Source organism: Pinus tabuliformis, chromosome X (genome assembly GCF_031772625.1).
Source record: "Pinus tabuliformis cultivar Carrire ecotype Pingquan chromosome X, CPIR1, whole genome shotgun sequence".
In the NCBI taxonomy this organism is placed as follows: domain Eukaryota; kingdom Viridiplantae; phylum Streptophyta; class Pinopsida; order Pinales; family Pinaceae; genus Pinus; species Pinus tabuliformis.
This window is the reverse complement of record NC_142308.1, coordinates 1,238,116,901-1,238,131,129: the sequence shown is the minus strand read 5'-3', so window position 1 is coordinate 1,238,131,129 and position 14,229 is coordinate 1,238,116,901. Positions and strand designations below refer to the sequence as shown.

Here is a 14,229-nt window from a genome sequence, read left to right as displayed (position 1 = left end):
TAATGTCTCTTTGCCTTTGCTAATGCTTTTGCCTTTTGCTTTTTGCCTTGGCCAATTTCCTTAGCCATAATAAACCAAATGAAAATCCACACTAGGATGTTTTTCCCAACATTCAACTTGGAATACATGTCCCATGACCTTGGTCTTACATTTGCCTTTATTAACTTTATTACATCGATTTTTGACCAGGGTTGTTACAATTTAATTCAATACATCATAGATTCCACAATTCCCGTATTCGAGTTAGATGTTGTTGAACCTTGCATGCTTCAAGATGAATCAAATGTCTAGGGCCAAATAGTATTGAGTTTGGATTGAGCACTTGGGAAGGAAGTTGCACATGCTTCTATTTTGAGTAGATTGTTTGATTGTATTGCACTTAACATTAAGATCTCTCCTTCACTCAAATTGAGCTACAATTAAATCACATAACATGTCACATCTTTCTTCACCTACACTCTTCTTCCATATGGCTATCCACTTACCGACATTTCCTTTGCAACATCAGGGGCAATCGCTAGTATTAGTGTATTGCTCAAAACTAACATAACATAGATTTATCTAACTCCACGTCTATCAAATTTCTCAAGGTGCACACATTTTTTCAATTTTGCACTAAATTTTTTTTTGCACTTTGAGACATTTGATCCCTCTTCGTGCTTGATAATTTGAAAGTTAAATCTATGCCGATTTACATTTTATATATTTTACATTTATATAGAGAAAAATATTTTTTTTTAATTATATGTTTATTATTATTTTTTGAAATATTATAATTATAAATACAAATTATTATTATTTAAATTTATTTTCATTCATATATATATATAATTTTTTTTGATTGAATCACTATTATATTTTATTATTTTTAATTTAATGTTTTCACACAAGAAAAAATAACCAGATTTGTAGTAAATCAAGTTTACATATAAATTGATATACACATAAATATACTGCCATGATTGATAAACATCAGACAAATGAAAACAGAGGATTTGGGCCCTTTTCATAGCACTGTCGATCATAGACCATTCAAACATTACAACATATGCAGGTACTGAAAAAAAAAACAGTACAACATATGCAGAATAGATAGGGCGCTAAGTAAAACATCGAAAGTGAGAATTAAGACCAGATATAAGCGGAGCATAGAAACTAGGTTGATAGAAAAACTTCGTATGAATTGCATGTACAGACGAAAGAAATGATCTTCGCTCTGCTGTTTGATCCAAAATCCCCATTCAAATTAAAAAGGAAATTGTAATCTGGATTGATATCAATCACGATCCCGCATTCACAAATCATGTGTTTGTGTTGCCCCATCAAATGTCCAGTAAAAGTAATCAAATCATCCCCAAAATTGATTTGTCTTGAAACCGTGTGAGCGGAGGGCATCCTATGCTCCATAAAGAAGGCACAAATGTACGTACCAATGCGTTTGATGTAAAATGACCTCTCTTAAAAAATGGTGGCATTTTGTCCTCTCCAGATACCCCAATTATTGTAGAAGGGAAGTGGTCTGTGTTCCGAAGGCGCTTCCAACCAGAATTCGAAGCAGGTCTCAATATTTTCATCGTTCCACTCAACATTTATCTTCAACAGTTATAAGACATATATCCAAATAGATTTAGAAACAGGACACTTGATGAACATATGCATGATACTCTCTCGTGCTTTATGGCATAAATAACATCTATCAGGGCCCTGGAAACCCCTTTTGCAAAGGTTATCCCATGTAAGAATCTGATTCCTGCAAACAAGCCATCCAAACAGTAGGATTTTTTTTTGAAAGATGCCATTTCCAGGCCCTAAAGAACCAAACATCTTTCTTCCGGGCTTCGGCGTGAGGAAGAAATGTGATTTTATATGCTTTTGACATAAATATGCTCTTTGGTGGGTTCATCAAACCAATACAACTTGTCATCTTCACCCTCCAAAGAAATACCAACCATGGATAAGAGGTGAATGCACCTGTTCCATATGACTGAAAGATCCTCATTTCATTCTAAATCCCTCACGTCTTTTCAAATGGGGAGTTGGTTATGCAAATCCCATCCCTTAATTTTCCTGGATTGCAGATGATTGATGATCTCGACGAGAAGCTTTTGTTCTCCCCCAATTCCATATATTTAATGGATACCAACCATGACTCCCCTGCATAAGCCAATGTACCAACAAAAAGATGATTAATAATCTCGATAGAGAGCTTTTATTATCCCCCCATTCCGTATATTCGATTAATACCAACCATAGCTCCCTTAACATACCAATTGTGAGTCGACCGTCTCCTCGTCATTAAGAGGCTTCTCTAAATGTATGATATATCCCCCAATTCCGTATATTCGATTAAGACCAACCATAGCTCCCTTGCCCAAGCCAAAATACCAACAAAATTTTTGAGTAAACCGTCTCCTCGTCATTAAGAGGCTTCTCTAAATGTATAATACGAATGTGATGCTTTTGGTCCCAACCTCCATTCTAGGGATACATCACACTACACTTAAAAAAAATTAAAAATTAGGTTATACCAAATAAAAACAAATTGAGAAAATCTAAAAAGCTTGATCATGAGCAAATTCAAAATAGAAAATTTGGTATCTTATGAGATAATGTTGAGTGAAATAGGAGCAACTCCCATCGAAGCAAAGTACGGCTCATAAGATATCTAAAAAAAATTGAGCAAATAGGAGTAGGTAGATGGCTTAATGCTATCTTCAATGAAGGTATGAGAGAAAGAAAGAAAACATGGATGAAACAAAACTACATAGGGACGCAAAAATGGAATATCTAATTCAATGCATGTCCCACAAATAGCAAGGAGCTAAAGGATTTTGTTATGGAAAAAATTTGTAAACGGGTATAGGGAAAAGAATTGGGTAAAAAGAAAAAGTACTACATTGAGGAATTCAACTTTACATGTGATCTACAACAAAATGAGTTCATTGACTCTAGCATTCCGTGGAGGGCAAAGGTTCTTGTTGCTCAATTAAGAACCAACTCACATTAACTTTGGTGTGAAACAGGACGGTGGAAAAGGCCTAAAAAAACTTGGGAAGAACAAGGGTGTACATTTTGCACGTATAAGACTGTGGAATTGGAAAAACATTTCATTTTAGAATGTGATGCATTAAAAAACATCATAGAAAGTTATGGTAATATGCTAGCATGAGTTTCTTGGAATTGTCTTTTCAATAAAAAGATTGTTGGAAAATCGGACCAGCTCATCATCAATTTGAACAAAAAAAATTAAATTACAAAAAACAAAAAACAAAAACCTAATAATCCTATAGACTATTTTTAATCTCATAAACTTTAAAATATTATATCATTTCATTTCCATATAAAAATGCTAATATCTTTCCCAAAAATATAAAAGTGCTACTAACAAAAATACGTGTAAAAGTGCTCCCAGCAAAAGTACCCCTGGACATAAAAAAAAATTCGAAAAACATAAAAAAAAATAATAATTGAAAAGCCCCTTAAAACAAAATCCATACAGCATTTTTTTTGAAATAAAATAAACTCCCAACCAACTATTGAACGCCACCTGTTGAACGCCTCTCGTATCCTTATCAGGAGGTCTGATGAGGGAAAATGGCACTCCCATTTCTCCTGTCTACACAATCTGAATGGAAGAAAGAAAATGGAGCGGTTGAGGCCTTTTGAAAACATGGGTTTTCTTCCTCGCCCTCAATGATTGCCGCCCTTCTGCTGCAACTTTTCTGCGAAGCATAGAACATTTTGCATTCTTTGTTGACCAACATGTATATACTCAGTGCACATCAGAATCTGAGAATTCCTTCCATACAAAATAGCTCAGGGACAAGTGGACTTCTATCTGGGTTTTCAAGCAGAAGCAAAGCATTTAGAGGGAAGCAACCGCATGGTATTGGAGTGATTAATCATGACATATTCAGAACTTTTCGACTGCCAGCTCCAATTTCTGCGAAAATACAAGCTGTCCCAGGACCAATCAATGTAAGAGCAGATTCTATTATATAATATACTTCAAATGGTATAATTGGGCTTTCTTTTCATTTTGGTTTACATGTTTTGAATGCAGCTTATGAAACTTTATCGTTTAATACTAGTTCTTTCACTGACCAGTCACTGGGCCTACTGTTCCTTGTTGTTTGAACAAGAGTTCATGTTTATGTAGCCAAGACTTATATCATGTGTAGTATCAGTCACAATCGTACTGTGTAACAATCCTTCTTTTAAGCCACACTAATGAGCATTAAAACAATTACCTGAAAGTTAATCTATATGGGATTATTTTTAATATATTGTATAATACATCGTATCTTCTCTTAGTTTTGGGTGCTAGAACAAAGTCGACCCTCTTACAATTCTCTACAGAGGTGTTTCACAATGTTAAATATGTAATTCTAAGTGGACGCAGTTTCACCCCTCTACTGGGAGTTCATCAACTTGAATGTTAAGAGAACACCTGAGAGTAAATCTTGGCTGACGCCTACGATTGCCGAGCTGATTCCACTTAGTGCGGGCCACTACTCTGATGACATTATTAATTGGCGACTTCACAGCGTTAGAGGGATCTACAGGATCATCCTCTGACTCGGACACGTTAATGTAACTCTTGTTCTTTTCTGCAGAGGCTTTGTCCCTTATAGGTCTACCTTCATTCTCTTAGTCTTATAATGCTTTTTATCTGATTTTATCTTCCGGCTTTAGGAAGAAGCTGCCCTAAGCATTTCCATTTTTATTTGCTGTATTTTCGAGTCCCATTGACCTAATTTGGTCTTCAGTGGACATTTATATGATTTCTTTCTCACAGTGCACATAATTCAGGATTGGGTCGGTTTATGGGACTGAAGAAGGCTGGATAGGAAGGTTCGAACATATAATGCGTGGGTGAGGAGTTGGAGATTTCTGTTTCTTGAATTATGATAGTGTGTTATTTTGTTCATGATTTGGTGTATGCAGTGAGTCTTTTGAAGGAGGACAGCCAAAGTAGAACTATTACCCCCTGGTATGATCCAGTCTCCCAGTCTTAAGTAATGGATGTGTTGTCTGGGCTGTATTGTGGCGGTAGGAATTGGAGGACTTACTGCTGCAAGACCGAGATTTGACACTTGGTATTTCCGCTCCTCCTCAGTGGTCCGCCTGAGTCCTCGGAGTAGCATGCTCCTTCTTCTTGTTCTTGTAAAAAGAATAAGTAGTGTATGCACGTTAGTTTTATATAGAAAGTATGATTAGCATATGTACATTTAAGTTTTATATGGATCAATGCCCTAAATCTTCCTGTAGCTTTGTGCTTCAAACTTGTCACAGGAGTGATATGGTAGCTCGGTGTTCTGAAGCAATGTTACAAAAGTCGGATTTGGGAATAAATTGGCAAGGGTCCGAAAATTGAAAATATCGTAAAAGTTGGGAGAAAATGGGTAAAATCGGCAAAAACTCTGCAAAATTAAAAAAGGCGGGTTGAAAATTCAAAAAATAGTCTGGTTGAAAAACTCGTCTGATTGAAAAACTCAAGATTGGGGGATTTTATCGGAATTTTGGTAACACTGTTTTGAAGCGGGTTTGGTTCCAATAGTCGGGGTATGCACGTTATAAATATCATGCATTCACTTTTGAATCTATATTGATCTAGGGTTATGTTTTATAAGTCTCCTGCAGGAGATGCCTGCAGCAAATACACTATTGGGTGTCTGCATTTATTGTTCGACTCTTTTCCCATCATATATGATTAATACAGCATTTGGTTGTGGTATTCCTTCACGTTTAGTTTTAAAATATGCTGTCTAGAGTTGCTTTCTTGGTGTGCTTCTTAATTGATGAGATTATCTGCTGTAGCCACATTTTTTGGTCTTTAATTGCATACCCCAGATACGGTGTTTATAATCATTCTCTTGGAGTGCGTCTTATCATCTTATGTGATGGTGGTTATTTGTTACAGTTACATTTTCTGGTCTTGAATCACATACCCAAATCTAATGGTCATAATAGTGGTACAGGTTTGAAGACTATTCCCATGGAACTATGCAGACCATCATATTGTGGCTGCTACATTAGCTAGTTTAACATTAGATTTCTAAGAATTTAGAGGAGTATTCTGGGAAAATCTATGATCAGATAAAATTTCAAGCCTCGTTGAACTAACTGGAATGACTTGCAAGTCTGTGACAACTGCATTGGCTCAATTTCCAAGATCACCATTTGGACATGTTAGAAATCCTGTTACAATTTCAGGTTATCTGAAATCTTTTGTTTTCTCTCTATGTAATTGGTATTGTAACAATTGTTGTTAATTGTGCTTTATGTTAGAGTTATAAATTTTGTGTGCCCAAGGGTATGCCTATGTGTGGTGATGTGTTTGACAAATTTGGAGATCATACTTGGAGACAATGCCACCTACCCTGTGAAAGGGATAGGAACTGTCTCTCTTTACTTAAATCTAGGGCAAACCCATTATCTACAAGAAGTATTGTATGTACTTGATTTGAAAAAGAACCTGGTATCTATTTTTGCGATGGAAGATAAAGGTTTCAAGGTGACATTTGTTGATGGGAAGGTACGTGTTTGACAAAGGAACTTGAAAATGCATTTACACTTGGATTTAGGGTTGAAGGTCTCCATCAAGTTGGAGGAAGTCCTTTGGGAGCTATGATTTGTGATACTTCTCTTCAATCCAAATTATGGCAGTGAAGATTTGCTCACCTTCATTACAAAGCCTTACCTGATGTAAGGAAGATGGTCACAGGAATACCCGAATTCAACATAGATCACGAAGGATTTTGTCAGGGTTGTGCAACTGGAAAACATACAAGGGGACCATTCCCTTCAAGTGAAAGTCAAACTACTGATATTCTTCAATTGGTCCATTTTGATCTATTAGGTATGTTTCCCGTAACATCTTTAGGAGGATACTTGTACTATGCAATTTTTGTGGATGACTTCTCTCGCAAAACATGGATCTATTTCTTGAAGAAGAAGGACAAAGTGTTCAAATGGTTCCCTTCTTTCAACTTAGAACCTTGATTAAAGATTGTAAATTTTCTAGGTAGTTTGTTATCCAATAATCATTTTTCTTTTCCACCAAATCAATAATTTATTTTTCCACAAATTATGTTGAATTGACATGTTGAGGATCTTAAAAATTTGTCTTGGTTCAATCTATGTCTAGTTGAAAGTTACAAGTTGGTTAGGGAATGGTTGTTGACTTTGCCTAGATCGCAAAGTCTTTCTAGTTGATCTTTGAGTTAGACACTTTTTTATACATCTCAGTGACTATGGTTGACCCTTATTTTTAGCTTTTGAGGTTACTCCAGAAGTGTTTTGACCTAGCTAGGAGAGTGTTAGGTCTCGTAGTCCCTTAGTGATGTTTGATAGACATATGGATGTCTTAGTTTGAGTGGATGATTGAGCTTGGATAGAGTGTTGAATTTTCTACAAGATGAATAGTAGAATACAATTTTTTGATTGATAATTACTTTCTAATGATTTCCAACTAGTGTTTATTCCACTACTATCTTTGAATAATTACACTTATGAAAATATCAACAGTAAATGCAGTGGAAACAATAAAGATCATAGAAAGACAACCATGCACAATAGAGACAACAAAGTTTATCTTGGGAAACCCAACCTTGGGAGAAAAGCCAACAACTTTTCTTAGGAGAAATTATTCTTCAACAAGGTTTACAAATCCAATTTGTCTAGAAATTTGTGCCAATATCCAAGTCAAAAATACCAGTGAAACTTGGTCAATCTTCAGCAAGACATCATTAGTCAACTGCAGTTAAAAAGTCAAAATCAACATTGGTAAACCTGTGGTCAACCCCTGCAGTCAACCCTTACATGTGCGGTCAAACTTTGTCAAATAAAAGGTAAACTTAACGCTCAGTCAAATCAGTCAAACTTGCCCTGCTCTCTCCACACATGTGGCTGTCCAAGAGAGATCAGAAAATGATGAAGAGAGAAGAAATCCATACTTGCTTGGTGGAGAAAAATGAGATGTCACATCATCTAGTTATACTAGTCGAATGGGGTGAATTAACCCAAGGTACATGCCCCTTCTCCCTCTCTGGCTAACTTGAATTTTTTGGGTTGACTTGTCATTTAAAAATCAAAATTTTAATTTAATTTTTCATAATTCTTCTAATCCGACTTAGGCATGCAGGGGTACCTCCTGATGCTACAAAAAAATTCAAATAGAGTGTTAACATAACACACTTTGGAGGTTGTTATTCTGTGTGGCGTGATGTCTAATCAGTGTTTCACGGGGATGCGCCCCCCCAGGGTGTGGGATGCGCTCTCTTGCTCCCCCATGCTCCCGGGATGGGGAAACTCTTGGGGAAACGTTCCCCACGTCCCCCTTTTAGGGAAACTGGGGGAAACTCTAGGGGGACTTTTTCCTAGTGATGAAAAGTGCCCCCCCCCCCCCGCGTCCCCCAAATTTTTTTTGCTAATAACAATTAAAAACATAAAAAATTAAAACGTCACCCCAATTGTTTTTGTTTATAACAATTAAAAACATAAAAAATTACAAAAATTACAAATTTTAATATAATTAAAAAATCGAAAATAAAATCTAAAGGATAAATAAAACTTTAAAACATAATCATTCACATTTCTCATTAACCCTACGATTTTACATTGTCGCCCAAGATTTTCCTATTGTCGCCACTTGACATTCTCCATTTGCAATTTGCTATCATTTGGATTAACCTTCGATCGAGGGCCTTAGACATTTGGAGCTACGATTTTCATTTTGTGACTTGGAGCTGCAATTTTCATTTTGTGCCCTGGAGCTACCAATTGGAGTTATGATTTATTATTTAGTACTTTTTGAGAAATTTACCATTATTTTCACTGCTTTCTATGTTTACTTTTAGTTTAGTATTCTATGGCTATTTTAGACCTTAGCATAATGTCATTGTCATATGATGAATTTACTTTTGACATGGATTGTGTAGTTTCAATTGTCAAATGATTAATTTAATTTACATGTACCTTGCATAATATTAATGCCCATTGTCAAATGATGAATTTAGATGGAACATTGCATAATGTCAAATGATGGATTCAATTTAGTAATTTACTTTAGGTTTACAATTTTACATTGATGATTGCAAGAATGTCAAATGGTAATTATGATTCATAATATTCTAATACGAAACGATGATCATATTTAGATGTACATTTCATAATTATTAAGATTTACTATTTACTAACTTAGTTATTAACATATTGTTGGGATTTTATTTTTATGTATAAATTTTTAATAATTTTATACTTTTTATGACTCTGACGTCCCCCCATTTCCCCGAAATTTCCCTAAATTTTGGAGTTGCTTATATACGCCCTCCTTGTGTGTATCTCTGCTCCCGCGTTTCCCTGTCCCGGAACATAGCCCTAAGGGCATGGGACCATGTGACATACTCCTTGGAGGTTGGATACTTGAGTTGAGGATGCTTTGGTTGAGAACCATACATCATGGAGGTCAGTTGTGGACTCTGACACATGGTAAGGAGAGGCGTTGGTGAAAGTAATTACCCTGTCACACATGTTGAGGAGCATTGAACACAAGAGGGCATGTGGGACATATCTAGAGGAGAACCTTGCATGAGGATAGTTGAAGAACAAACCAACATGTAACAGGGAGTATTGGGCTAACAACTTACTGGATAGTACACCATGTTGGAGGAAGGACATTGGGACCAAGGGGCATCATTGCTGGAAGTTGAACCACTTGAAGGTTGCCTAAAACCCTAATATTGCCACTTGTTATCTTTGTATTTTGGTCATCTTGAGAGGAATTTATTGCAATCATCATCTCCATCAAATGAGCTGTCCAAAGTGGAATTTGGCCCTAGTTGCCAATTTTAACACTCCCTCTCAACTAGGGGGAATTCCACCTGCATCATGTCATGTATATCCTGTTGTCATATCATGTCCCATCTCTGCTCAACTCTATCTACTAAAACATTCTCGAATCTAAAGAAGAAGAATCATCGGGGAGCTAAATCTACCACCCTCTACATCATCAGAGAGCACATCTCAATTCGAAAACAATATTAGGGAGCACATCTCAACCTGAAACCACATCGGGGAGCACATGTCAACCCAAAATCTCATGGGGAAGCTAAATATCTCTAGCACCATATCGAGCAATAAGTGATATAGGGGAGCACATCTCAACCCATCATATTGCTTATCAATCTTCCCAACAATGACCCTCAAGGATCATGTGGTTGAACACTTGAATCATAAACTGAGCTTGAGCTAGATACCTGACTTACCAAAAGGTAAAGATCACATGCCCCAAGCCTCCTCAACCCGTTCGCCAGATGGGGAGGGACAATCCCAACATGCTCGACTTGTGGGTATGATGCCAACTTGGGTATACTCTACAAATACCAAGACAGGGGAGCAACATCTCCAACCCTATGGGTAACAACTAGGGGTGATACCCTATTGTCCAAAGATCCCTCAACCCTAGGAGCCCTCCATCACAATTCCATACCCTGGGAGCTCAAACAGGGGGGAAAGAGCTAGCTCAGTGTCCTCGATCAGCGATGTGCCTTATCAGGATGGGTCACATCCATCAATTAAATCCAGTGTTCCACGGGGTCTCGTCCTCCTACCTGGGGGATGAGTTTCCTAGCTCCCTCACACTCCGGGGACTTGGGGACGAGAGGGGGTTGTTTCCCCACGCTCCCAAAAAACAAGGTACGCAAGGAAACTTGAAAGGGGTCATTTCCAAGGCGAAAGGGGTCTTGAGGGGTCGTTTCCCTAGAAAAAATTCACAATTTTTTTTATGAAACAAAAAAAATCGTAATTTTTAATTTTTGTTGACCAACCAGGAAGGGTTTACATTATGTTAATTTCACATTTCATTTTTTGTTTGCTCCTTTGTTGAACTGAACACTACCGACATCGCTAAGCCGCCTTCTGTCCGCTCCTTCGTTGAACAGAACGCTGCCACCATCGCCAAGCAGCCTTCTGTCTGCTCCTTCGTTGAACGAATTACCTTGAGAAATTATGCTCATTTATCTTTTGATATGTTCTTATGTTATTTTGACTCTATAAAATTAATTTTTTTTACTCTTGATGTATCAAACTTGACTTTTATAATTTTATTTCAATATTCAGTATTCAATGTTCATAGTTGGAAGTGGAACATCAATATGGTTTAAAGTTTAAAGTTTAAAAGTTTAAACATTTATAATTTTATAATTTATTTTCATTATGCATTGTTAGTAAGTTAGTAGACTAGTAGTTACATTGTACAGTTACAAACTTACATGTATGATGTATGATTATAATTTATATGATAATGATATCAATGGTCATGCTTTTCGTTTTAAATTTGTTTCAGTTATATGATTCATCGATTTATATTTTATATTTATAAGTTTTTAAGACCCCGACATCCCCCCATGTTTCCTAAAAATTGGTGGGGAGCTTTTGCATAGGCCGCTCCTGTGTATCCCCACTCCCTCACCTCCTCTTCCCGGAAACCTAGTGGAACATTGGTTAAATCTTCTCTTTGAAGACCAAGAACTTACCTTTCGGCAAAGCCTTGGTGAGAATATCTACAATTTGCTCATTTTTTGATATGTGATGGAGTTTAACGACTCCTCTTTGCACCATGTCTCGAATGAAGTGATATCGGATCTCTATGTGCTTGGACTTGTCATGAAATACAGGATTCTCTGCCAGATGGATCCCACTCTTGTTGTTGCAATATATCACTGTAGTGTCTAGGACTTGCTCAAATAGCTCTCCAAATAATTTCCTCAACCAAACTACTTCGCAACTAGCCATGCTAGCGGAAATATACTCTGCCTTGGCGATACTCAATGCTACAGACTTCTGCTTCCTGCTCATCTAAGATATCATGGCAGATCCAAGGCTAAAACAACATCCAGACGTACTCTTCCTGTTGACAACGTTTCCTGCCCAGTCAACATCGATGTATCCATGGCGTCTAACATCTCCAGCAGAATATCGCAAACCAAGTGTGATCGTCCCATGCAAATATCTCAAATTGTGTTTGGCAATCCAATGTTCATGGAGAGGCTCGGTCATGAATTGACTCAATGTATTCATTGCATAACATATGTTCGGACGAGTGTTCACTAAGAACATTAGAGCCCCAATCAATTGTTTATACTCGGATGGATTCGCCAAATCGAGTCCTGTAGCCTCTCCACATAACTTCTTGAAGTTCATTTCTATCTGTGTGGGTAGGGACTTGCATTTTGTCATTCCAAATCTTTCCAACAGCTTCACAACATATTTTCCTTGTGAAAGGAAAATCTCATTGAGCCTTTGCCATACTTCAAGGCCTAGAAAGTAGTGCATGAGTCCAAGGTCCTTCATCTCGAATTCAGAGGCTAGCTCCCTCTTACACTCAATCATTAGGGGCTCACTACCTGTCAAGAATAGATCGTCAACATATAAAACCAAAATCAATGACATACCTTGGACTACCTTGAAGTAGAGGTTGGGATTGACATTGCTTCTTGTGAATCCCAACTTCACCAAATAACTGTCTATGCAGGCGTACCATGCTCTAGGGGCTTGCTTCAAACCATAAAATGCCTTCTTCAATCTGCAAACATGTGTCTTTTGATCCTCTACTTCAAATCCCTGTGGTTGCTCAACGTACATTTCTTCTTGTAACATGCCATGAAGGAATGCAATGTTCACGTCCATTTGATGAAGGGTCCATCCTTGACTTGCGACAAGGGAAACTATCGAACGAATGGTTGTATATCAAGCCACAAGTGCAAATATATCATCATAATCTTCTCCCTATTTCTAGGAGAATCCTCGGGCCACGAACCTTGCCTTGTATTTCTCAATGCTACCATCAACTCCATGCTTGATCTTGAATAGCCACTTTGAAGTCACCACGGATTTCCCCTTTGGTCTCGGCACAACATCCCATACGTCATTCTTCATGATTGATTCATATTCTTTGGCCATAACATCTTTCCAAACTTGTTCTTTTACGACTTCTTCAAAGGTGGGAGGTTCGGCTTGAATCATAGTGCTCATGGCTGCAACATATCCTTGGTACTTGCATGGCTTCTTCCTTTCTCTAAATGATCTTCAAATGGGAGCTCGTCTCTCATCATCTTGTAATGTGTCTCGAAGCTAAAGTGGCCTCTTCCTGGTGGGAGGATCACATGGAGGAGGATCTAAGGGATCCATGGGCTCCATGGGATCATCAACAATGTCTGTCTCAGATTCAGGCACGGAAGGACCATCTAACATATCCATAGAGGAGGAGGCAGAGGAAGGTCCCTTGCTTTTCCAAGGGTGACATCTTCATTGAATGTAACATCCCTTGCTAATTTCAACCTTCCTTTGACCAGGAATATATATTCTAAATGCTTTAGAATTTTCACAATATCCAACAAACATACCTTTTCTTCCCATGGCCTCCAACTTGTTTCTTTTGTCCTTCGACACATGAAAGTATACGGGGCAACCAAAGATACGGAGATGACCAACATCAGGCTTGACACCTGTGAATACTTCTTCGGGGGTCTTGTTGTCTAATGCTTGATCACCCTATTTTGAACATATACGACAACATTTGTTGCTTCTCCCCAAAGGAACTTCAACAACTTTTGATCATGGAGCATGGCACGTGCAACTTCTATAATGGACCTGTTCTTTCTTTCAACCACTCCATTTTGTTTGGGAGTATAGGGCACAATTGTCTCTTTCTTGATACCTTCCTTCTTGCAAAAATCAATGAACTCCTTTGATGTGTACTCTCCACCATTGTCAAACCTGAATATTTTGATTTTCTTCCATGTTTGATTTTCGATCAAAGCTTTGAACTCCTTGAACATTTCGAAGGCTTTATTCTTGTGCTTCAAACAATATATCTATGACTTTCTTGAGAAGTCATCAATGAAGGTGATGTAGTAGAGATGGCCACCAATAGAATGCACAGGCATTGAACCACATATGTTGGAATGAATGAGATGGAGGATGTCATTTTTCTTGTTCTCGCTAGAGGGGAATGGTCCCCTTGTCTTCTTTCCACTGACACAACTTGGACATACTCCATCATGTTGGGCTTGAACCTTGGGAATCCCTGAGACCAATTTCTCCAATTTTGGAAGAGCATCATAACGTAGATGGGCAAATCTTCGATGCCATAGCTCACTTAGATGATTAGTATCATGGACCAATGCTAGAAGTGGTCTTTTAGTGACTCTATAGAGTCCTTCATAT

General features: G+C 37.6%; 1 protein-coding gene across 1 annotated transcript in view; it reads left to right on the top strand.

Moving 5' to 3' along the window:
* The first annotated feature begins 3,563 nt into the window (after positions 1-3,563).
* The window catches only part of LOC149144440 (protein Iojap, chloroplastic-like), a 93,982-nt gene continuing 83,316 nt past the window's right edge, over positions 3,564-14,229 (top strand). The window contains exon 1 of the mRNA XM_089449470.1: positions 3,564-3,978. Coding sequence (XP_089305596.1) covers positions 3,763-3,978 — 216 coding nt within the window. The 5' untranslated portion in view covers positions 3,564-3,762. The remainder of the gene's footprint in view (positions 3,979-14,229) is intronic.